At 42.7% G+C, this 26,901-nt stretch overlaps 1 protein-coding gene across 1 annotated transcript in view; it reads right to left on the bottom strand.

The window, feature by feature from the left end:
• The window catches only part of HTR4 (5-hydroxytryptamine receptor 4), a 131,972-nt gene that overhangs the window by 81,605 nt on the left and 23,466 nt on the right, over positions 1-26,901 (bottom strand). The window contains exons 2-4 of the mRNA XM_062189922.1: positions 10,973-11,048; positions 10,686-10,811; positions 9,398-9,598 (exon numbers count right to left, since the gene is read on the bottom strand). Of these exons, the coding sequence (XP_062045906.1) occupies positions 9,398-9,598; positions 10,686-10,811; positions 10,973-11,048 (403 nt within the window). The remainder of the gene's footprint in view (positions 1-9,397; positions 9,599-10,685; positions 10,812-10,972; positions 11,049-26,901) is intronic.

Genomic DNA, 26,901 nt, shown 5'->3' with positions numbered 1-26,901 from the left:
CCTGTGGTCCCCAGGCAAATCAAGATGCCAGTTACCTGGAGGACCAGTGGGGGAGAACATGCGGGGAGACTCAACAAGAACCAGAGACAGGAAGGGGCACTGAGAATACAGCCAGGAGCAAGACAGAATCTGGGGTTCTAGGAAGAAGAAAATGGAAGGGCATGAGGACAAGGAGAGACTTCTTTCTGTCAGAGACCTGGAGGGCATTAGCTCAGACTTTGGCAGGGATCATAATCCCATGTGCAATCTGCAAGTTTAATGGTTACTATACTGCTCTCTGTGAAATATTCTTTTGTGTCTTTGTGATAAGATTACAGGCTATGAGGTGAGGGTCCTCAGTCTAGGAAGGGGTCCTTCTCAATTATTATAGACTAAAGGAAAAAGATAACCCAGCCGAAATGCCTTCTGCAAACAACTAAGCAGGGTCATGACAGACCGACCAGTGGTTACCAAGGTATATTTCACAAGGTATAGTTATGAATTAATCAGTCTGCCAACAGATACCTGATGAGTTTCTCACGGACTATTCCAGATTCAGCTAAAAGGTCTCATTTCTTGGAAAGTCATCTCTGGCTCCTACAAGCAGATTAGTTCCCATCTCTGCCCTGGTTTTTACAGTACTTGTACCTTTCTGTGATACAGGATTTTTCTAGTTGTATTGCAACTGTCCACTTCTTTATTGCTTTTGCCACTGTTCTTAATACACTACCCATGTATTGCAGGCACACACTTTGTAGGAGGCAGTGAGTTTTAAGTATTTCTAATTCCTATAACAACACCATGAGGCAGATTATACAACCAAGATATAGTAGAACTGGGTCATAAACCCACAACTGCTGAAAGTCCCTGCCCTGGAAATACGGGTAGGAGGGGCAGAGCCTGACAACAGCGACATTGTTGAGGAAGAGGAAGGAGAACATGCAGTACTCTGGAATCTTTTTGAGCCGAGAATACACAGAAAACAAAGATGCATTTAAAGTTGAAACTCATATATAAGATAATATTTAATAATACAGAAATGGGATGGGAAAAGAAATAAAGGTAGATAGATTTTTCAGATATTTATGAACGTATGGCTGCAATTTAGCATCCAGCTGATGAGCGTAGCTAAGTAAAAGATGACTAACAGATGCACCTTTGATGTACAAAGTGGAAGAGGATATTACTTTATGATGGAAATTTCCACTTGGAGCACAGAAAGATGCTTAAGGCAAGACATAGAACAGGCAGGGAGGGATAGGACTCCATAGCCCAGCATGAGACAGACCTGAGGGAGAAACAAATATAGACATGCAGGTAAAGCCATGATGGATGAGATCTCCAAAGGAAAGAGGGAAGATATCTGGGGATGCTGCAGTGGTAAAGCCACCACCTGCAGTGCCAGCATCCCATATGGGCACTGGTTCGAGTCCCAGCTGCTCCACTTCTGATCCAGTACTCTGCTGTGGCCTGGGAAGGCAGTGGAAGATGGTCCAAGTCCTTGGGCCCCTGCACCCACGTGGGAGACTGGGAGGAAGCTCCTCGATCCTGGCTTTGGATCAGCGCAGCTCTGGCCAACTGGGGGGGTGAATCAGCAGATGGAAGACCTCTGTCTGTCCGTCTCTCTCTCTCTCTCTGCCTCTCCTTCTCTGTGTAACTCTTTCAAGTAAATAAATACAAATCCTCAAAAAATAAAAAGAAGAGGGAAGATATCCAGAGCTGTAAGGCTAATGATAAACACTTGAAGAAGTGCCTGGCGGGGTTCTCACATCAGTCACTAGGAATTAGCATTTGGAGAGGAAAACAAAGTGGATTAATACTTGTGACTACACTAATGCTTGTGACTACATGGAATGCTTGGTGTGCTTCTCATACTGTTGTATGTACTTTATATACACGGTTATTTATTCATTGCAAATCTCAAAGGGAAGCTTCTATTGTTAACACAATTTTAGACCTAAGATTAACTCCTTTAAAATTGAAGTTACTTTCTAAAGATCACACAGCTGATAACTGGTCAAGCTTAGATTGAGTCAAGGCAGTCTAGCGCATCATGCCTTATTCTTAACCACTTTCCCTATTGAGATTTTTTTTTAAATTTTTATTTATTGATTTTTTTGACAGGCAGAGTGGATAGTGAGAGAGCGAGACAGAGAGAAAGGTCTTCCTTTTTGCCGTTGGTTCACCCTCCAATGGCCGCTGCAGCGGGCGCATCACGCTGATCCGAAGCCAGGAGCCAGGTGCTTCTCCTGGTCTCCCATGCGGGTGCAGGGCCCAAGGACTTGGGCCATCCTCCACTGCCTTCCCGGGCCATAGCAGAGAGCTGGCCTGGAAGAGGGGCAACCGGGACAGAATCCGGCGCCCCAACCGGGACTAGAACCCGGTGTGCCGGCGCCGCAAGGCGGAGGATTAGCCTGTTAAGCCACGGCGCCGGCCTCCCTATTGAGATCTCTAAGAGAGTAGATCACTAACCCCAAAGTTATCTCAAACAACCACAAGTCATATCTCAAGGCATCCTATGCTCAACCAGACATGCATGAAGCAGCTATATTACATGTCAGTGACAAGAACACAAGAGTGAATGGGACAAAGCAGATTCTCTAGAAGTTTATAGTCCCATCTGAGATAGGTTAATATACTGGCTCATACGATGGGTGATAGCTGCCATGCTTTGAGAGGTCAGAGGTAGAAACAACAAATCCAGTCAGTCACTGCAGAAGGTGAAACAGCTTATGGTGAGTACTGAGCAAGTGTGAGGGCTCCTCAGGCAAATGAAGAGCTCAAGGCGTAAGGAGCCTTGAGTTAGGCAATAGCACATCCTGCTCAGGAAACAGGTCACTGATGGGTAGGAAAAGCAGACTGAAGGCATGCAGGGAAAGGCATCAGAAGGCATGGCAAGCACCGAGCCTGCCGTTAATAAGGTAACTAAAAACCCTCTGCGGCTCTGCACGTGCTATCTGTTGGAACTGTTGCTCCATGCCTCTTCCTCCACTCACTCCCCTACAGATATCCACAGCCTCTGCTGATCCCATCTTCAGCCGCACTTCTTCAGGACCCTTCCCTGCTTCGGAAACAGAGCACTTTTCTTAACTCCCCTTCCTTCTATTTCAATGATCATTACTTTTACTGTAACTACCTGTTTACTTTCTGTGTTATCCATGAGACTAAAAACTGATTTAGAGCTGTTTTTTGTTTGTTTACCAATCTATTTTCAGTGGTCATAATGCCTCTAGCAATTAGAAAGCACTCCATAAATAATTCATGAAAGGGATATAAAAATAACAGTGAATGTCCTTTGATGTGGAATCCAACTCAACAAATGTTACCATTGTGTATAAGCATGAATCTGGACTAAAGAGAATGTGAGAAAACTTTAAATATCTTTTCCTTGCAGAAATACATTTCACGCCTATTGGGAAAACAAATGTAATTCTGTGACATGAGTTGACAGTGACAGATATTTTTGCATTGATACATTACGAAGTTGAATTATACTCCTGGGATATCATTAAGAAATGTAGGCACATTTCTGTCGTGCACAGTATAAACTATACAGCCCTGGAGTCAATTTTATGTTTTACAAGTCAACCTGTTCAAAAGGAAATGGGCAACTAAGACACTCTTGGAGGATTTTGCAAACAAACATGTCAAGTTTCTGGCCTGTGCAGAGGAAGGATGACAGACAATTCAACTGGACGTATCAAAGAGCAAAGTCTTACATCTTCAATGAAGTGAAGAAGACTTTAAAATGGAAATAGCATTTCATGCCAAATATAGGACAAAAGTCAGTGTGCTCAGAGAAAGAATATCAGAATAGTTAAAATCTGAAAACTATGGTAGAGGATATCAGTGGAAGGATCCTGGAATATGTGGCCTAATACTGAGATACAGGGATGACATCTCTGGCTCGCCATGGACATATTATGAGGATACCTCTCCCTACTTCATCAGCTGGAAAGAGGTTGGTATTTGCTCTTCCTGTCTCTCACACTTCTGTCCACTGGAAATTGCCATTCTTCCACACCATATGCTAGCAGCAAAATCAGCAGTCACGATGCTCACCTCTGCCCAGTATCCAGGATGTGTCATCCCCCCACCACAGTGACCGGTAAAGGTAGGGAGTATTTGAGTCAAGCAAAGCCAACCCACGTTCTTCCACGAGAAATACTATTCAGGTTTCTTCTCTGGATTCCTGCGTTAAGGATGCTTTAATACTCAAGTACTCTGGCTGTTGTTTTCAAGATGGAATAAATCAGCTTGAGAAAATCAGAACAGTACGACAGCACAGTGACAAAGCGGAGAAACAGACACATGGAAACACAGAGGAAGACAGATTCAAAGGGGAAGAGCAGTTCAAGACAAAGAGGAGAGGAAGACATATTTCAAAGAGGGAGAGAGACTACAGACAGTTCAAATCTTTGCTGAGAACCATGTTTTAAAGACAGATTTTTTTTAAGTTAACTGAGCCAATCAACTCATTTTCTGTCACATGCTGTTGAAAGAGACCTTGTATGTAGATCATTTAAAATGCAACTTGAGGGGACTGGCCTTGTGGCATGGCAGGTTAAGCAGCCCCTTGCAATGACAGCATCCCCTATCACAATGCAGGCTGCAGTCCCAGCAGCTCTTCCTAATCCAGCTCCCTGCTAATGTGCCTGGGAAAGCAGTGGAAAATGACTCAAGTAATGGGGTTCTGCTATCCATGGGGAGAACTGGGTGGAATTCAAGTCTGGTTTCAGCCCCCAGCCTTCACAGCCATTTGGGGAGTGAACCAGTGAAAAGAGGATCTCGCTCACATGATCTTTATCTCCTGTCACTCTACCTTTCAGATAAACCGTTTTTTAAAAGAAAAGGCAAGTCCTGTGGCACAGTGGGTTAAGCCACCATTTAGGGTGTCCACCTTCTTTATGGGAGTGCTCATTCAAGTCCAGGCTGCTCTGCTTCCAATCCATCTTGCTGCTAATGCACCGTGGAAGGCAGCAGATGACAGCCCAAGTATTTGGTTTGGTAAAAGTAAATCACTTCTGTCCTCTCTGTCTCTCCATCTCTCTCAACCCCTCAACTCATGTATACTCAGATACTTGTATTACATAGACCTGTATATGTATTTCACAAAAGTAGAATTATGCTAAACAGAAAAGTCTGATATTTACACTTTTTTCATTTAATGCTCCAGTGATTTCTTATTAGGACAACATACTCAACTATTTATCACGATTTTTAATGGCTCCATTATTTTCCACAGTAAAGATCAGTACTCTATTAAAGCTACTTGGTTGGTTTCCATTCACCACGGAACTTTAGATTTCAAGAAGTCAACTGTATTATTAGAAAATTTTTAATACAGGTCTTGATTTCCCATGACCCACACTATATAATGAATTTATTTTAAACTATGCTTTGCAAATTATTTTCAATGAGGTGATAAACTTTGATTAACAGGATTGAATTCTCAAAGCACCAAGAAGCACAGTGGATTGCAAATGGCAGTTGGTGAAACACACTGTATAATATTAAAGGAGTCCTGCATTTTGCTTTGATCCAAGAATCTGCCATCTGGGAAATACTAAGAATCAAAGGGAAGATTGTTATTTGAGAGGCACTGGCCTAGATCAGTCATCCCTGGAGATTCATGGCAGCTTCAGGGAGTAGGACATGGCATCTTTCCAGGAATCATAAGGTTAGTGATGACATCGCACTTCAGTGAGACACTCTGTGCTTCGGGCCAGCCTTGCCCTTGCCTCACCCAACTGTTAGCCTGGAATAGTATGGGTTTATTTATTACCTAGTTTTGTTTTTCTCGTGTCCCTTCTGGTCTAAGTAACTGCCCTACAATGTTCAGGCAGGATGAAGCTTCAAACTCAAGCAGAGTACCACTCTGTAGACAGGGTTTTACTGGAAAAATAACTGGCAAGTTTCCCAGGTTCATTTAAGAAAACAAAACCAGGCTGGCGCCGTGGCTCAACAGGCTAATCCTCCGCCTTGTGGCGCCGGCACACCAGGTTCTAGTCCCAGTCAGGGTGCCGGATTCTGTCCCGGTTGCCCTTCTTCCAGGCTAGTTCTCTGCTATGGCCCGGGAAGGCAGTGGAGGATGGCCCAAGTCCTTGGGCCCTGCACCCACATGGGAGACCAGGAGGAAGCACCTGGCTCCTGGCTTCGGATCAGCACGATGTGCCGGCCGCAGCGGCCATTGGAGGGTGAACCAATGGCAAAAAGGAAGACCTTTCTCTCTCTCTCTCACTATCCACTCTGCCTGTCAAGAAAAAGAAAGAAAGAAAACAAAACCAAACAAGAGCATCTGACTTAATCTTATAGTATTGGAGTTTTCGGAGTCCACTATCAGAGAAAGGAATGGAGTTACTGACAGCATGAAAAGGTGATGAGTGCTACATTTGTTCAATAGTGTTTGCCCAGAACCTAAATCAGGATTCGTGTAGGCAGTCACTGGTTAAGCATCCATCCCCCCATCAAAATGCAAGCTCCTTGAGGGTAGAGATGCGCAGTTACGCCCACTAAAGGAGAAAGAGAAATTAATTACAGAAATAATTTTAATCACAATTTCACTGAGAAGGAGAAGAATGGATTTGATGGGATTGGAAAGGACTTCTGCAAGTATAAAAGGACTAAACAAAAATCTGAAAGTCACGCAGGAGATGAGGGGGCAGAGTAAATGTCCAGGCAGAAGGAGGAGCCAAGGTCCTGAGATGGCTGCATATGATGCACTGGAGAAAGAGGTAAGGCCACAGCGGCTGAGCCTAGAGGTGAGTCTGGCAAAGGCAACGAGTAGAGCTGGGGACACAGACAGGAAGCAACTGGTGAAAATCCCTCTAGGCCGAGGAATTTGGTCTTGATCCTCAGTGCAATGAATAGCCGTTGGATGGCTTAAAGCAAAGAGCAACAGGATCAGAGCTGCATGTTTAAAGACAGCTACTTGATCTTGTGAGTGACAGGTGAATTGGAGGAGGATAAAATAGAGTTGGTGAGAGCAATTAGGAGGTTATTGCAGTGATTTATGCAAGCCATAATATTGGTTTGAACTAGATGATAGAAGATAGAAAATACAGCAGCAACTTTGGAGGAAGGAAAGCCAGTAGGGCTTGCCATTATTTAAAAGTAGAAGATAAGGAAAGACCCCTCTAAGAATTACTACCTAGGTTCTGCCTGAGCAGCCATTCATTGAGGAGGTGCAAGTTTGAGTCATATGGATAGTTATGACACTGAAGTCAACAAGAGCTTTCACTAACCTTTACTGCTGAGCCAGTGCTATGCTTGTGTAACTTATTCCAAATGACAATCCTATAAAATAGGTGCTGTCTCCTCTATGTGTTAGACATAACATAAACAGATGGTGCTTAATAAATGACCGATATGCCTCATGCCAACTCAGGCCTACGCAGGGCAAAGCTGGAAATCTGCAAGTCTGAGGCCAAACCCTCCTAAGGAACCTCTAGAATAAATTCTGCACACCACACAAGTGGTTGTAGTCTTTCATTCATTATTTATTCCATACCTAGGGCATTTTCTTCCTCTTGATTTTGTCCAGACCCCAAGGTTGCCTCCAACTGCTCTAGCTCCTCAACACTGCCTTTTCTACATTTCCATAACACTTTCAGTCTTGTCACCCATTTTAATGATCACCCACAAGTTACACTGCAGAATTTCCATTTACTTTCTACTCTCATTAATTTTACTTTCTATAGAATGAATTTGCATGCAGTATATGTTGATTGTCTTAAGAAGTCTTTAATAAACTGCACTTGGATTGGTTGCTGTAAAAAGCTAAAAAAAAAAAAAAACCCTCAAATTTCAAACTGTGATAGGTGATGGGCCTGGCTGCTGGCCAGTAGTTCAATTTTACCACCTTCATTATCACTAGTGAAAAAGTGCTGTCTCATTATATATCCATGTAGGTTAAGCGCATTCAATTGTATGTTCTTTTTTATTATTATTATTTTTTGACAGGCAGAGTGGACAGTGAGAGAGAGAAAGGTCTTCCTTTGCTGTTGGTTCACCCTCCAATGGCCGCCATGGCCAGCATGCTGATCCGAAGCCAGGAGCCAGGGGCTTCTCCTGGTCTCCCATGGGGTGCAGGGCCCAAGCACTTGGGCCATCCTCCACTGCACTCCCGGGCCATAGCAGAGAGCTGGCCTGGAAGAGGGGCAACCAGGACAGAATCCAGCACCCCAACCGGGACTAGAACCCGTTGTGCCAGCGCCGCAAGGCGGAGGATTAGCCTGTTGAGCCATGGCGCCGGCTTCAATTGTATGTTCTTGCCAGAACAGTTTCAACAGAGCAGGTTATACGTGTGCCATTCCAGTTGATTGGTATGTGTCTCACAAGAAAAGAAATGAACCGGCTGTTCTCTCAGCTGGTTTCAGTCACTAAGGGCCTCCTTCAGTGGGTGTGAGCCTCTAGGAAGACTATGATTTTGGTTTGTAATGGTAAACATTTAGGTATACCATAATCTCTACATCCCATCATCTACTTTTCCTAACCCTCAGTGACAGAAACTGAGTTATCACAAAGCTGGCAGAAAATCTGGGTCTGCTGGGCTATTGAAGAGGCAGTAAGAGACTGTCTCTGACAATTCTGATTACGTGTAATGTTCACCCCACACTTTCTTTTGTGAAATCACTCTCAAGATATGACTGCACTGACAGAAGCATATGTTCTTGTAATCATTTGACTTTTAAATTGCAGTCTGCCTTTATAATTGAATACAAATGATCAGGAATTAGAGAATGAAAAGTGCTTATACAAATGATATAAATATCTATCTCGTACAAAAGGAGCAAAGATGGAAACTGTTAGGTCTCCTGAAGTCAGACTTGAAGAGAAAGAACAAAATCATGCAACAGGAAGGAAACGCTAGACCCGAGTCCAAAGATAAGCAATTAGTAGGGATTTTATTATCCTCTTCACTTTCTGGGACAGCATCTTCACAATTGCATACCTGTATCTAAACACACATTTTGAAAGCTGTCATGCAGGCGTATTTTGCAGGAAAAGGTCATGCTCAAACATGAGGTCACTATTACTCTGAACCACCCCTGATGCCCATTGCGCATATGTATCAATTCTTGCCACTCATCTCCCTCAGATTTTTGTTCATGCCATCCATGTATAATTGGGAGTTCTACATAAATAGAGTCACTGATAAATATTGCTATCTAGACTGTAAGCTCCTGGCCAGCAAGTTCTAGATCTTACCAATCTCTGTATCTTCTGTGTCTTAGAAAGTACTTGACTATCAGGGGCCCCTTTTTGAGATCTGGGGAGTGAGTGAGCAATGGAAAAACCAAATTGACCTCCTTGACATTCACACAGACTCATGAATTAGGGAAGAAATGCCATCCCAATATCCATCAGGTCAATGATTCCAGCATGGAGCTCCACTGTGCATATTGATTGTCCTTACCTATCCAGAGAAATGCAGCACAGGTGAAAAATTGATGCTGTTGTGAGCAGGACATCTAAAGAGGTGCGGACCAGGCAGAACATCTCCCCATAAATCCAGATGTCTTGAACCAGCTCAATGGCACCAAAGGGCATCACCAGCACCGAAACCAGCAGATCCGCAAAGGCAAGAGATACAATGAAATAATTGGTTTTTATTTTCCTGTGAGTAAAAAGGTATGAGGGAGGAGTCAGGATGAGGGACAGGGGATGGTGTCAGGGGAAAAGGAGACAACGGAGGAAAAGGGCAGTGTGGAAAGAAGGAAAGACAAAAAGAAGGAGAAGGAAAGAAAAGTCGCATGTTTAGTATATTGGGTGAGGTTGTTGCCCCTTCGGTAACATGGCTGACAGGACACAACATGTCCAACCTCTTCTGACTTATTAGGCCTTGTACCAAAAACCTTTCCTCCTCCTTCTTCCATTGGCAACTTTGGCCTGAGCTGAGGTCCCTGTTTGTCTCCCTCCTGCAGATCTATACACAGGTGCTCTCTTGTCCAACTACTGACTGCTTAGCTCCCACTTAGCCTCCTCGTGGTTGAATCTTCTCTGACAGTCCTCCCAGGGTGCTTCCCTTAAACTCCTATCAAGTTCCAAACTTTCCACTTTTAGACCCACTACCATGCCTCACATTTGTGATGCTGTCAGAATTGCACCCTTATACTATACTTGGCTCATCATTGCTTTATTTTAAGTCTTGCTTAGACAGAAGCTGTATCTTTTATCCCTAATGGCTCTTAATCCAGGCTGTGTGATAGAACATCTAATAATTTTTAACAACTATTGATATGCAGGTCCCATTCCAGATCAATTAGTTCAGGAACCCTGAATGGTTAACCTTCCTTCCACACCCAAAGTCTGCCAGACAAGATACCCAATTAACACTGAACTTCAACAATGAATACTTTTTTGGTGCAACTATGTCCATTGGCATGAGGCACTCTGATATAATAGGAAGAGAAGACCCAGGTTAACTCCTAGATCAGTCATTAGCCAACCACCCTTTTCCTGAGTGATTCATAAAGAACAAATATGACATAGGAAACAATACCATCAGGAAATACACTGACGTGCTTACACTGGTTGTGTCCAAGTTGTAGTATTAGGTGGGATTCTTTTTTCCTTCTCTTAAAGCTGTTCCCACTTGTTCTTTTTAAATTACAAATTACAATAGAAATATTTATACCAGCTCTCCAGGGACAGTTCAGGACTCCACCCATGTTTCCTCAAGAGATTCCCCTCCTACTGCTTACCTGAGCTGCCTGTCTCTGCACACAGCCACCATCACCAGCAGATTGCCCAGGATGGCCATCAGTATAACAGCTGAGAGAAACGTGAGCAGCACAACCTTCTCCACTGACCCGAAACCCTCCTTGGAACTAGAAGACATGGACACACAAAGGCAAAGACTTGGAGAAATCAAAGAGACATAGCAAAGTAAATGCATCCTTTCCTTGCTGACCTTCAGGAAGGTAACCACCATCAGCAGGTACAACATACATTAATTTATTGTACACCTGATGTATGCCAGGGTCTGTACCTATCACTTGGCATGTTATGGTGGTAAATCGCTATACAATGAGGAGGCTGAGATTCAGAGAGGCGAATTAACTTAGCTGAAATTGCACAAACATTGTTTATCTGAAACTTGTGACTTTCCCTCAGAGTACTTACCTCAGCTTGTACTCAGAAATGTATTTAGTTGATCCCTGTTTTGTATACCTACCTGACTAGACTCGAAGGTCCATGAGCATAGTCCTCTGTTGTCTTATTCACCAGTGTTTATTCATTGTGTCATTCCCATTTCTGAGGTGAAGAAGGTGTTGAATCAAAGAATGACAGTAACTCGAACCAGGGTCTTCATGAACTCAACAAAGGGTGATCCTGTTTTCCTAAGCTATTCCAGCTCAGACAGGAGCAGCTGTTTACAGATAGTCTGTCTCAAGGTAGAGAAGACCATGGTATTAAAGCTGTTCGGAAATCAGTTTATCTGGGGCTGGTGCTGTGGCACAGCAGGTTAAAGCTCCGGTCTGTAGTGGCAGCATCCCTCCATATGAGTGCTGGTTCAAGTCCTGGCTGCTCCACTTCCAATCCAGCTCTCTGATATGGCCTGGGAAAGCAGTGGAAGATGGGCCCTGCACCCCTGTGGGAGACCCAGAGCAAGCTCCTGGCTTCGGATTAGTCCAGCTCTGGCCATTGCCACCAATTGGGGAGTAAACCAGCGGAGGGAAGACCTTTCTCTCTCTCTGCCTCTGCCTTTCAGATAAGTAAATCTTAAAAAAAAAAAAAAAATCAGTTCACCTGGACCATTTACTTTGATTTTTTGACAGTAGCCATGTATATGCTCAGGGAATCCTTTCACTGTCCTGAACAACACTTCTTTTAGTGCTCAATTTAAGCCTTTTTTTTTTCTCTAAAGATTTATTTATTTATTTGAAAGGCAGAGAGAGGGAGAGAGATTCTTCCGGGTCTCCCATGCAGGTGCAGGGGCCCAAGGACTTGGGCCATCTTCCACTGCTTTCCCAGGCCATAGCAGAGAGCTGGATCAGAAGTGGAGCAGCTGGGACTCAAACCAGTGCCCATATGTGATGCCAGAAGTGGCAGCTTTACCCGCTAAGCATCTGCAGTGGCCCACAACATATGCATTTTGTTCCCACATTAAATTTATGTTCTTGTCAGCATGTGATTGGACTCTACAGACATTGCCTTCTCAATGAAATCCTAGCTTTCTATTTAATTCAGAGTGAGTGTCCCCTATCCGTGAAAGCACAATATCTGTAGGTTATTCACAAGCTACTGGGAAAGTTTAAGGAAAATATTCTTATTGATGAAGTTTTAAAGAATCTTAAAACCACTAGATTGAAATCCCACATTTCAATATGGAAAAACTGAGACTCAGGGCAACTGAGCTGTCACCACACAGTTGTAGCTGGCCCGGAGAGCTACTTTTGCTATGAGCCCTCACTGTGAACAGGGTCCGGGGCTTGTTAACTGAGCTCCTCTGATAGAGCATCAACAGAGTTACTGCAGTCAGTATTGTGGCACAGCAGACTGAGAGCTGCAGCCTGCAACACCAGCAGACAAATCGCTGGCATTTACCAAAAAAACAAACAACAACAAAAAATTAGCAAACTAAAAAACAGTGTCAGAGATTTACGGGATACTATCAAATGACCCAACAAAGGGGTCATAGGAGTTCCTAAAGGCATGGAAGGATAGATGGATTAAAAGGTCTTTGCAGGAAAATAATTAGAGAAAACTTCCCTCATTTGGAGAAAGGGACATCCAAGTACAGGAAGCACATAGAACTCCTAATAGACCTGACCAGGTAACATCTTCACAATGACACATTGTAGTCAAACTCTCCGCAGTAAAGCATGAAGAAAAGATTCTAAAATGTGCACAAGAAAAACACCAGAGTACTTTCAGACAATCTCCAGTTAGATTCACAGCAGACTTCTTTTCAGAAACCCTACAGGCTAGGAGAGAATGGAGAGATATATTCCAAGTTTCAAGAGAAAAAACCTGGCAATCCAGAATACTGTACCCTACAAAGTTCTCATTTATGAATGAGGGTTAAGCAAAGACCTTCCATAACAAACAGAACTTGAAAGAATTTATCACCACTCGTCCAGCCTTACTAAAGATTCTTAGGATGTGCACAACACAGAAACACAGTCATCACTATGAAGAAGGTGAAGCCACAAAATCTCCTAGAAGTACAAATGAAATCCAAAGTAAATAATAGGAATATTTGTGGAACAATGGCATAAGTCATTACTTATCAATAGTTACATTGAATGTAAGTGGCCGGTACTCTCCAGTTAAAAGATAGACTGGCTGAATAGATTAAAAAACAAGACCCTCCTATTTGCTGCCTACAAGAAACACATCTTACCAACAAAGATCACACAGATGGAAAATGAAAGGATGTGAAAAGATATTCCATGCTAACAGAAACAAACAAAAAAGCTGGTACAGCCATCCTAATATCAGAAACATTAGAGTTTAACACAAAAACTGTTAAACGAGACAAAGAAGGGCACTATGTAATGATTAAGGGGTCAGTTCAATAGGAGGATGTGACTCTTGTAAATGTGTGTGGATATAATTACAGGGCACATGGCTATTTAAAAGAAATGCTAGTGTATTTAAAGGGAGACATAGACTCCCACACAATAGTAATGGGGGACTTCAACACCCCACTTTCAGCCATGGTTCAGATCAACCAGACAGAAAATCACCAAGGAAACCACAGTGAACACTATAGAACAAATGGACCTAATGGATATCTACAGAACTTTTCATCCTACAGATGCAGATTACACATTCTTCTCACCAATGCATGGAACTTTCTCTAGGATAGACCACATGCTAGGCCATAAAGCAAGTCTCTGCAAATTCAAAAAGATCCAAGTAATACCATGCATCTTCTCAGACAAAAATGTACTAAAGCTGCAAATCAACAATTCAAGAATCTCTAGAACATACAGAAACACAGGGATACTGAAGAACACGCTCCTGAATGAACAGTGGATCACTGAGGAAATCAAGGGAGAGGTCCAAAAATTTCTGGAAATGAAGCAAGACAACAATACACCATATGAAAACTCACAGGATACAGCAAAAGCAGTGTTAATAGGAAAGTTTATAGCAATTAGGGCCTTCATCAAGAAATTGGAAAGGCACCAAATAAATGAGTTATCAGTGCATCTCAAGGATTTAAAGAAGCTACAGCATCCCAAACACAAAAGTAGAAGGAAAAAAATTAAATAAACAGAATTGAATCCAAAAATACATTACAAAAGATCAGCAAAACAAAGAGCTGGTTTTTTGAAAATAAGCAAAATCGACACACCATTGGCCCAACTAACCAAAAAAAGGAGAGAGAAGACCCAAATCAATAAAATCAGAGATGAAAAAGGGAATGTAACAACAGACACCACAGAAATAAAAAGTCATCAGAAATTCCTAAAAAGAGCTGTATGCCAACAAACTGGAAAACCAGAAGAAATGGACAGATTCCTGAACACATAGAACTTAATTAAATTGAGCCATGAAGACATAGAAAATCTAAACAGATACATAACCAAGATAGAAACTGAATCAGTAATAAAGACCCTCCCAATGAAGAAAACCCCAGGACAGGATGGCCTCACTGCTGAATTCTACCAGACATTTAAAGAACTCACTCCAATTCTTCCTAAGCTATCAAAACAATTGGAAAGGAGGGAATCTTCCCAACTCCTTCTATGAAGCCAGCATCACCTTAATTCCTAAAGCTGAAAACAAAAACCTACAGAGAAACAGAACTACAGAAAGAGAAATACCAACTTCCCTGGTGAATACAGATGCAAAATTCCTAAACAAAATACTACCCAAATGAATTCAACAATACAACAGAAAGATAATTCACCCAGACGAAGTGGTGGGATTTATCCTAGGTATACAGGAATGGTTCAACATTAACAAACCAATCAATGTGATACATCACATTAGCAAAATGAAGAACAAAAAAACCATATGATTATCTCAGTAGATGCAGAGAAAGCATTTGACAAAATACAATACCGTTTCATGATGAAAACCCTAAGCAAATTGGGTGTAGAAAGAAAGTTCCTCAACACAAAGCAATTTATGACAAACCCATATGGCCCAAGTCCTATTGAATGGGGAAAAATTGGAAGCATTGCACTAAGATCCAGAATCAGACAGATATCCACTCTTAGCACTGCTATTCAGTATAGTCCTGTAAGTTTTAGCTAGAGCCATTAGGCAAGAAACAGAAATCAAAGGGTTACAAATCGGGAAGGAGGAAGTCAAACTATGCCTAATGCAGATGACCTGATTCTATACATAGGGGATCCGAAAGACTCCACTAGGAGACTATTGGAACTGACAGATGAGTTTGATAAGTGGCAGGATACAAAATCACACACAAAAATCCAGAGTCTTAGAAGTTCTTTCTTGCCATGGCATTGTGTGTAAACTAAGATCAATCTCAATCACAATAGCTACAAAAATAATCAAATACTTGGAATAAATTTAACCAAGCATATTAAAGATCTCTATGATGAGAATTACCAGACATTCATGAAGGAAATAGAAGACACCAAAAAAAAAAATGAAAAAATCTTTCATATTCATGAGTTGGAAGAATCAATATTATCAAAATGCCCACCCTACTAAAGCAATTTACAGATTCAATGTGATACCAATCAAAATACCAAGCACATCCTTCTCAGGTATAGAAAAGATGATGAAACTTATATGGAAACGAGACCGTGAATAGCTAAAGCAATCTTATGCATCAACAACAAAGTTGGAGGCATCACTATACCAGATTTCAACATCTACTTCATGGGAGTTATAATCAAAGCAGCCTAATACTGATACAAAAATAGATGGACAGACCAATGAAACAGAATAGAAATACCTGAAATCAATCCAAGCATCTACAACCAACTTATCTTTGGCAAAGGCACTAAACTCAACCCCTGGAGCAAGGACAGTCTCTTCAACAAATGGTGCTGGGAAAACTGGATCTCCACATGCAGAAGTACTGAGCAATACCCCTGCCTTATAGCTTATACCAAAACTCATTCAAAATGAATTAAAGAACTAAATCTATGACTTGATACAATGAAATGATTATACAACATTGGGTAAACCCTGTAAGTCATTGGGATAGGCAAAGAATTCTAGGAAAAAACACCAGAGGCACAGTCAAAGCCAAAATTAACAAGTGGGATTACATCAACTTGAAAGCTTCTGCACTGGAAAAGAAATACTCAGCAAATTTGAAGAAGCGACTGACAGAATGGGAGAAATTATCTGCTAACTATTCAACTGATACAGGATGATTAACCTGAATCTATAGAGTTCAAGAAACTCCACAACAACCAACCACTCCAGTTAAAAAATGGGCAAAGGACTGAAACAGGTGTTTTTCAAAAGAGGAAATCCAAATGGCCAACAGACAAATGAAGAAATGCTCAGGATCACTGGCTGTCAGGTAAATGCAAATCAAAGCTACAGTGAAATTTCACCTCACTCCAGTTAGAATGGCTTTCATACAGAAATCAACAAACAATACTGGTGAGGATGTGGGGGAAAAAGTACCCTAATGCACTGTTGGTGGGAATGTAAACTGGTATTAGCCACTGTTAAACAGTATAGAGAAACCTCAGAAATCTGAATATAGACATACCATATGACCATCCTTCCCACATCTTGGAATTTACCCAACAGAAATGAAATCAGCATATGAAAGAATTATCTGTTCCCCATGTTTATTACAGCTCAATTCACAATAGCTGAGATACGGAATCAATCCAAATGCCTGGATAAATACACCATGGAATACTGCACAACGGTTAAAAAAAAAAAAAGTGAAATCCTGTCATTTGCAAAAAAATACATGAAACTGTAAAACATACTTATTGAAATAAGCCTTCCAAAAAGGACAAATACCATATGTTCTCCCTAATCAGTGATAATAGAGCACCTAAAAAGTAATCTATAGATGGGGCCGGCACTGTGGCACAGTGGGTAATGCTGCTGCCTGCAGGGCTGGCATCCCATATGCGTGCCGGTTCAAGTCCCGGCTGCTCCACTTCCCATCCAGCTCTCTGGGAAAGCAGAAGATGGCCCAAGTCCTTGGGCTCCTGAACCCACGTGGGAGACCCAGAAGAAGCTCCTGGCTTTGGATCAGCAGAGCTCCGGCCATTGCGGCCAATTGGGGAGTGAACCAGCGGTTCAAAGACCTTTCTCTCTCTGCGTAACTCTTTACTCTTATAGAATAAAAAATAAATAAATCTTAAAAAAAAAAGTGAACTTACTGAATAGCCCTTGTCTTGACTGTTGAAGAACAGTGTTTTCTTTTTTTCATACAATTTATTGAATTCTTTATTATAGAGTTAGTCATATGTATATAATGTTAATTGAAAATAGATGTTAGTAAAGATAAGCATTGGAATAGGAGAGATAGGAGGAAGAGGAGTGGGAGTGTGGGAGGGAGGGTAGGTACAGTGGGAAGGTTTCTGAGGGAAAAAAAAAACAGGCTCTGGAAATGCACTATGGTAATGGTTGTACTCCATTGTAAATATTCTTAATATCACTGAATAGTAGTGAGAAAATGTTTTTAATAAAATATAAATAACACAGAATTTACCTTTAATTCATAAATCAAAAGATGTGGATGACCACTTATTAGGATCTCCTGTCCTGATACAGACTGGCCATGTCCTATCTGAGGTCTTTTTCTTGGAAGAATTATTCACTTATTTGAATTCTCTACAGAGAATGAGGGCCAAGGCCAAGAAAAGTCTTACATCCGCTGCTTTATTCCCTAAATGGCTGCAATGGCCAGGTCTGGGCCAGACCGAAACAAGAAGCCAGAAGCTTCATCCAGGTTTCCCATGTGAGTGTAAGGGCCCAAGCACTTGGGCCATCTTCTGCTTTTCCGGGCACATTAGCAGGGAGCTGGATCACAAATGTTGCAGCAGGACTGGAACAGGTGCTAATATGGGATGCATGTACTGCAGGCAGCAGCTTAACCCTTTATGCCACAGCAATGGCCCCTACGTCCTTTCTTTCTGTGAGGTACAATTTGAACACACCCTTAGAACAAATACTATCAACCACACCCTCACCCTTAGAAATATCTCCCTCATGATACCTTTAATGTTACAGGAGAACAAAACAGATTCACTGTATCTATAAAGAACACCTCAGGGCCAGCACCATGGCTCACTTGGTTAATCCTCCACCTATGGCGCGGCATCCCATATGGGCTCTGGGTTCTAGTCCCAGTTGCTCCTCTTCCAGTCCAGCTCTCTGCTGTGGCCTGAGATTGGGCCCCTGTACCCGCACGGGAGACCAGGAAGAAGCACCTGGCTCCTGACTTTGGATAGGCGCAGTGCTGGCCATAGCGGCCATTTGGGGGGTGAACCAACGGAAGGAAGACCTTTCTCTCTGCTGTCTACCTCTGTGAAAAATAAATAAAAAATAAATAATGAAGAACACTTCTACCTCCAGAGGATGTATACTTAAAGTAGAAAGTTCATGGCAGGAGAACTCCAGGTTCAGTGTTATGGTTTGGTTGAGGTATGTTGATTAGGAGCTAGGAATACCTAAACTTTGGTTACTCACAGTTTAAATTTAACCATAGACAGAGCTTTTAAAATTGGTCATTACTGGGGCCAGTGCTGTTACCTAATGGGTAAAGCTGCTGCCTTCAGTATCAGCATCCCATATGAGCGCCAGTTTGAGTCCCAGCTGCTCCACTCCAGCTCTCTGCTATGGCCTGTGAAAGCAGTAGAAGATGGCCCAAGTCCTTGGGCCCCTGCACCCACATGGGAGACCTGGAGGAAGCTCCTGGCTTCGGATTGGTGCAGCTCCAACTGTTGTGGCCAATTGGCGAATAAACCAGCAGGTAGAAAACCTCTCTCTCTCTCTCTGCCTCTCCTTTTCTCTCTGTGTAACTCTTTGAAGTAAATAAATAAGTTAAAAAAAAATTGCTCATTACTGTCTGTTGAATTAAGTATAAGTCCAGTAACAATTAAATTAGGAACTATTTCTGTGAGATCCATGCCAGATCCTTGGGTTGACTCCAGGAGAACAGTCAACCAGTATCAGATGAGTCTGAACAGGCAAAAAAGCCATCCATTCCACTACATTAGTTCTTTGGTAGCTATTCTGATCAGAAACTCTGTTTTGAGCCATCAATAAAGAAAATCCACAAGTTTGCTGGCTGTGTTTGCCGTTTTCTGTTTTTAATGAAAGAAATGATGAAGGCACTAATTCTGGGAATATATGGTTTTCTTTGAATGACAACCAGGAAACTAGATCAATTCTTTTATCTTTTCACAGACTGAACTTTGCCATAAAATGATGTTAGATAAGACTGCTCCTTCAATAGGCCACTGATCCCTGCAGAAAACGCCTCCTCTCCCACCAGTTCTGAGTACCCTCTCCAAAGGAAACTTCCTTGAAAATGCACATTGCACAACTAGAGAAGATCATGGACAGTTCCAAATGCTCCCTCTGCAAGTGCCTACCGCTGCACAGTCCTTTACCAAGTGACTGCATGTAAGTTAGAGGAAGCAGCCTTTCGTTTTCTTACTAATCAACAGTCAACACAAAGACTGCAAAAGCATTCTGATGTAAAAGAGAGCCTGCTTAAAACTGATTTTTTTTTCCAAGTGTGAATTATATTAACCTTAAATGTAAGATCCTCAGTGTTTTCTATACTGATAAAACATTGGGTATTGACCAACACGGCTTTAACCTTCAGCTCAGTTGAATTACAGTAGAGACAGACTGCTTGTTGCCTCTAGGGTCTGAACTTCCTTTTCATTTAGAATACTTGTTGGGGTCACCGCTGTGGCATAGCAGGTTAAAGCCACTGCTTACAGTGCCAGCATCCAATATGGGTGCTGGTTCCAGTCCCAGCTGCTCCACTTCCGATCCAGCTCTCTGCTGTTGCCTGGGAAAGCAGTAGAAGATGGCCCAAGTCCTTACTGTGATACAGGATGCCAGCATCCTAAGCAGCAGCTTAACCCACTGTGCCATAATACCTGCTCCTTCATCAACATTTTAAAGCACCCACATACATATGATCTGGCCATGGTGTACTTTGTAACAATAAAATTCTGACTGACAATCTCCATAGCAACCAGCCCAAAAGGAAGAAGATTTGTTCAATGGCTACCACCTTCCCTGGTTTTCCCCTCCTACCTGTTTCCAACTTAAGACCAACCACAAAAAGCCAAATATATTTGCTAAATAGATTATTTAAGATACTCCACTCCTTGTTAGTGTACCTCCTGAAGAATCAGGTCAACCATTCCAATTAGAGCATTCCTAAAGCCTTCTTGTTTCTATACTATAGAGTTTTTCTAGTCCTTTGCTTATCTTCAAGTCTTTGATAAATGTAGGGGATGATGGTTCACCCTCTTGGTATAACACATGCACTAAATATCTTCTATTCATTCTTATATGTGGGGTCTTCATTTATCTCCATAAATATATTCTAGATGTTACACTTATTTGGAATTGTATTTTCAAACTAGGTAGAAATTTTTTTCTTGAGAGAGTATTCCTTAACATTTGGCTTATTGAGAGATCCCAAAGTAGCATAAGTTTTCAGGTGATCCAATTAGTTTTTTAATGGAATTTTCTCAATTACTTTTAACAGGATTAAATAAGGTAATTGATACAGAATTGTCTTCTTAAAGATTTTTTATCTATTTATTTGAGAGGCAGAGTTACAGACAGAGAGAGAGAGAGAAAGGTCTTCCTTCCATTGGTTCACCCCCCAAATGGCCTCCACGGCCGGCACACTGTGCCAATCTGAAGCCAGGAGCAGGTGCTTCTTTCTGGTCTCCCACGCAGGTGCAGGCGCCCAAGCACTTGGGCCATCCTCCACTGCCTTCCCGGGCCACAACAGAGAGCTGGCCTGGAAGAGGAACAACCGGGACTAGAAACTGATGGCCATATGGGATTCTGGTGCCGAAGGCAGAGGATTAGCCAAGTGAGCCACAACGCTGGCCTCAGAAATCTTTACTTAATATATACTAAATTGATCTTCTGTATATAAAAAGAATTGAAAATGAATCTTGATGTGAATGGAAGGGGAGGGTTGCGGGTGGGAGGGAAGTTATGGGGGGGGGGGAAGGCATTGTAATCCATAAGCTGTACTTTGGAAATTTATATTCATTAAATAAAAGTTTAAAAAAAAGTAACATCACTGAAAATTTAAAAAAAAAAAAAGCATCATAGCAATAGGGCTTGAAATCTATGAACAAGCACTAGAATCAGCTGGGTAAAACTCAAGTTTCAGAGCAGGCATCTGATGTGGAGATTAAGATTCCAATTCCCACAGTGGAGTGCCAGCTCGGTCCTGCAATTCCTGCTAATGCTCACTGGAAGGCAGCAGAAATGGCTCCAGTAGTTGAGGCCCTGACACTCATGGGGAAGACCTGGACTGAATTTCTGACTGCTCACTTTGGTCTGGTCCAGTTGCAGTCAATGCAGCATTTTGGGAGATGAACCGGTAGATGAGAGCTGTCTTTTTCTCCATCTATTCATTCAAATTCTCATTCTTTTTCCTCTCAAGAAAATAAGTAAAAATAAATAACACAGCTTTCTGCACCCCCACAATTCAGATTCTAATTCAGTATATGTGAGGTAGAGTCCAACTTTTCTAACAAGCTCTCAAGTGATGCTGATGCTGTTGGCATGAGGACTAACACTGACAACTGTTGACCTAGAAATTTCTACAGGTTGCTCTTAATCTTAACCTCTTTTACTCCACTGCAGATTACATTCCTTTACCCCTCAGTTTGGAACATCCTGTGTAGATGTTGACATTAATTTATTAAGCACCTACTATCGAGCCAACAGTGCACTAAAGAGGACTTTTATGTTAGATCCTTTCATTTTTACAAGTGTCATGTGGATATACTTCATTGTGCAATTTTCACAAAAGAGACAAGTATGGGGCCAGCACTGTGGCTTGATGGGCTAAGCCTCTGCCAGTGGTGCTGGCATCCCATATGGGTGCCAGTTGGTATCCCGGCTGCTCCACTTCCAATCCAGCTCTCTGCTATGGTTGGGGAATGTTTGGACCTCTGCAGCCCCATGGGAGACCCAGAAGCTCTTGGCTCCTGTTTGGATGGGCCCAGCTCCAGCTATTGTGGCCATTTGGGGAGTGACCCAGCACAAAGACCTTTCTCTGTCTCTTCCTCTCTCTGTAACTCTGTCTCAAATAAAATAAATTGAAAAAAAGAAAAACAGGAGGCAGGTACTCAGATGGTTATACCCAACAGTGATCAAGTGGTGGAGCTGGGATTTAAGCTCACACATTGTGAAGCTAGTCCAGTGCTTCTCTGTATAACTTTTAAGCATACTACTTTGGAATTGAAATCTTTATTAAAAAAAAGACCACTTAAAGTTTTGCTTTTTGTCTAGAAACCTAAAATCCAAAATGCTGATGACGACAACCTAATATGCCTTGTGACAACACTCTGGTATAAAAATGGTAGAGGAAAAAATAAGTCCTAGAAGGTATAATTATACATATGTATATGAAATATACACTTCATTTCCCAATGGAGTTCCTAGTACTTCTAATAGAATACTTTCTGGTTGTTTTTGAAGACCCTATAGATTTTTTTTTTTTTTTTTTTTTTTTTTTTACTTTTGACAGGCAGAGTGGACAGTGAGAGAGAGACAGAGAGAAAGGTCTTCTTTTGCCGTTGGTTCACCCTCCAATGGCCGCCGTGGCTGGCGTGCTGCGGCCGGCGCACCGCGCTGATCCGATGGCAGGAGCCAGGTGCTAATCCTGGTCTCCCATGGGGTGCAGGGCCCAAGGTCTTGGGCCATCCTCCACTGCACTCCCTGGCCACAGCAGAGAGCTGGCCTGGAAGAGGGGCAACCGGGACAGAATCAGTGCCCCGACCGGGACTAGAACCCGGTGTGCCGGCGCCGCAAGGTGGAGGATTAGCCTATTGAGCCGCGGCGCCGGCCTGAAGCCTAGATTTTTTAACTGCAAACATGTGGAGTAAAATTCTTGTGACAAGCTCTCAATAGAGTTTTTGAGGATCTCAAAAATCACACATGAGAAAAACTTCAAAGCCCAAAGAGGATCTATCTGTATAGATTATAATGGAGTTAAAAGCTACAAAGGGTATCAAGATCAGACACTGTTCTGAGACCAACCTGAATACAAAGCCAAGCCAGACCGGAGGAGACATGGTAGCATGTACATATGGGAATATTCTCAACCTTGCACAGTGTGTGAACTACCAGGGATTCCATTCTTCTTGGAAGTGAAATGCTGAATATCCGTGCCAGTACCTTGGAATTGCAAGGTAGATCTCCCTTTAAGGAAACTCCTCCTTCCAAAGTTGAAACTGAGCAAATGGCAGGATTTTTTGTTCTTCCTTTTACATTTACATGTGGCGATGGTACAGGGTTCCTGGCTAATTTTGCCAGCATTTCTTTCCCCTCAGTGTTCAGAAACATGCTCAACAGCCACGGTATGTCTTCCTTTGGAAGAAAATACTTGGTATGTTTCAGTATCTGGCTGATTATTTCCTCAAAATTATCCCCGTGGTTATCTGAAATCTAGTGCAGGGAAAAACTAGACTGCATGCAGCCTCTCCACTGTGGTCAATCATCTACCCCAAGGATAAGCACTCCAGGAAGAGTGGAATTTCCCATCCTTGGACAACAGCCTTCTCCCTATGCCTTAGCTGGGACCTGCCCCCACCACTGGGCCCAATGACTGATGGATTCAACTCTGCCTATCGTGCTGTTGCAAAGCATGATCATTTTTCTTTTCAACTCTACCTCTGACCATGTTAAAAAAAAATCCTATACCCACAGCCAAGAAGAAATTGCTTATTCTGCTTCAAGAATAGCCAGACGAAAACCAGTGGGCCAAATCCAGCCCACTGCCTGTTTTTGTAAATAAAGCTTCATTAAAACACAATCGCTTTCAATCATTTATGTACTTTTCTATGGCTGCTTTCACACTAAAAAGGCAAACTTGAATAATTACAACAGAGCCTGTATGACCTGCCCGGCTAAGCTGAAACTATTTACACTCTGAGCCTTTATGAAAAACACTTAATGTGGAGTTAATCTTGTGAGTATAAAGTAAACTAGGGGCTGGTGCTGCCCGCATAGCAGGTGAAGCCGACACCTGCAGTGCCAGCATCCCATATGGGTGCCGGTTCGAGTCCCAGCTGCTCCACTTCTGATCCAACTCTGCTGTGGCCTGGGAAAGCAGTAGGAGGTGGCCCAAGTCCTTGAGCCCCTGCATCCATGTGGGAGACCCAGAAGAAGCTCCTGGCTCCTGGCTTTGGATTGGCACAGCTCCAGCTTTTGCAGCCAACTGGGGAGTGAACCAGCGGATGCAAGACCTCTCTCTCTCTCTCTCTCTCTCTGCCTCTCCTCTTCTTTCGTTTAACTCTTTTAAATAAATAAATCTTAAAAACATGTAAACTGAATGTACACCATTGTAAAAATTAAGAGATAGAATAAGCAAGGAAGGAGGAGGAAGGGTAGGAAGTATCACTATGTTCTTAAACCTGCACATATGAAATAAATGAAATTTGTTTACCTTAAATAAAAACAATAAATAAAAGCCTATGAAAAGGAACTTTAACTGAGAGACATTCATTTCTCTGGATTTTCCCACTGAGTGGGAAACTGTAATTCTAGTTGACCAAGCCAGAAATCAAACACCTCATTCAATTCTTTCATCTACTTTACCCAAGTTATCATCTACTTTGGAGAATAGTGAAGAAGTTTACGAGATACTCAATCTGTTGTCAATTCCCAAATAAAAGTCTCTCTCATCTTTGCCCACACTACTATCACTCCTAATCTACCGCCTCCTTTACATTCAGGTATTCATCTACTGAAGACCTTAAACTTAACACATCAGAAATTGAATTCTTCAGTTCCTTTGCCTTAAGCCAGACTCCTATTTCAATAAGTGGAAAATCTATTTTTTCCATTTATTCAAGCTAAAAATCTCTGTCTTGACCAGTCTGTTTCTCATTCCGCACATACACCACCACCTGTGAGCTTTTCCCTTCAAAGGACTCCTGATTCTCTCACCTTTCCCTGCTCTGTCACCATTCTCTCTCTAGTTTCAACTACCTCACGCCTCCCTCACCTGCATGACTGGAAAGGCCTTCCAACTGGGGTTTCTGCTTCCATTGTTTTCCACGTACAATCCACTTACCACCCACTAGACAAATGAGTTTGCAAAACAGGTTGCCACTTATCACTCCCATACATGCTGTTCTTCAAATGCTTGTTATCCCACTGAGACGACTGCCCAGGGCCCTGACAAAGTTGGACCCTGGCTCCTTCTATTGCTCCCATTGTTCATCAGTCTCCTCATGTCTCACACTGTTTCAGCTGTAAAGGCCTCCAGGCTCCCTCACCGTATCCAGAACCAGCCAGTCATGCTCCTCCTTCAGGATTTCTCATCTGATGCTTCCTCTCCATCTTTCCATCTCAGGGATCAGAACAGCTCACCTTTTCACTTCATTCAGGTCTGTTCTCAGATTCACTTCCACAGAGAATGTTTTCCTGGCATCTCAATTTGAAATAGAAGCTCCCAGGGGCCAGCGCTGTGGTGTAGCAGGTAAAGCTGTGGCCTGCAGTGCTGGCAACCCTTATGGGCGATGGTTTGAGTCCCGGCTGCTCCACTTCCAATCCAGCTCTCTGCTACGGCCTGGGAAAGCAGAAGATGGCCCAGGTCTTTGGGCCCCTGCACCCATGTGGGAGTCCCAGAAGCTCCTGGCTCCTGGCATCAGATCAGAGCAGCTCCAGCTGTTGCAGCCAATTGGGGAGTGAACCAGCAGATGGAAGACCCCTCCCTCTCTCTGTGTACTTCTGACTTTCAAATAAATAAATAAATCTTTAATTGATTTTTTCACAGCCATTACCTGGTATGCTCCCCCTGTTAGGAGTTAGGTGGGCTAATGGGTAGGTAGGCCAGGTCCCTGTTGCAATGAGAAAAAGGGGAAAAGCCTCTTTAAGAGTGGACAAAATACTGGCTCCTCCACAGAAGTTGCCTTCAGTAAAGCTAAATACTGACCCCACCCCTCTGATGAGTTTCTAGTTTTATCATGACAACACAAAGACAAAATTACCAAACCTACTCTTCTGATGGGTGTTTTATCATGAGCAGGCTAGACAGGATTACAATTCCAGCCCTCTGGTGGATTTTGCCCCTGCCCTGATTGTTAGCTGTTATTCTGCTCCCCTGAATTGTGCATAAAAGACCTCACACTGTCAAGTTTCTCTGGGTATTGCTCCTGTGCAGCCCCCTCCTTCCCACCGACTACAGTGGCGGGAGGTTTCTGACTTAAATAAATCTTGCTTTGCTCACTGTCCTTTCCACATGGAAATGCTTCTACGTGAGACAAGAACCGAGACTGCCTTCATTGTTGCCCTAACACTTCAAAGCCATACACACATGCCCTAGAAAGGCTTGAATGTAAGATAACAGACAACTGGGGCCGGTGCTGTGGCATAGCAGGTAAATTCGCCACCTGCAGTGCCAGCATCCCATATGGGCGCTGGTTCGAATCCCACCTGCTCCACTTCCAATCCAGCTCTCTGCTAAGGCCTGGGAAAGGAGTAGAAGGTGACCCAAGTCCTTGGGCCGCAGAATCCTCATGGGAGACCCAAAAGAAGCTCCTAGCTCCTGGCTTCAGATCAGAGCAGTTCTGGCCCTTGTGGACAATTGGGGAATGAATCAGCAGACAGAAGATCTTTTCTCTCTCTCTCTCTCTCTCTCTCTCTCTCTCTGCTTCTCTTTTTCTCTGTAACTCTGACTTTCAAATAAATAAATAAATCTCAAAAGGAAAAGAAAACAAAACAGACAACTGACCTGTTTCATTTACCCATATATTGCTACCACCTAAAACAGTGTCT

This window comes from Lepus europaeus, chromosome 4, assembly GCF_033115175.1.
Source record: "Lepus europaeus isolate LE1 chromosome 4, mLepTim1.pri, whole genome shotgun sequence".
Lineage (NCBI taxonomy): Eukaryota > Metazoa > Chordata > Mammalia > Lagomorpha > Leporidae > Lepus > Lepus europaeus.
Note: the sequence above shows the minus strand (reverse complement) of the source record. Positions and strands in the feature narration are given on the sequence as shown.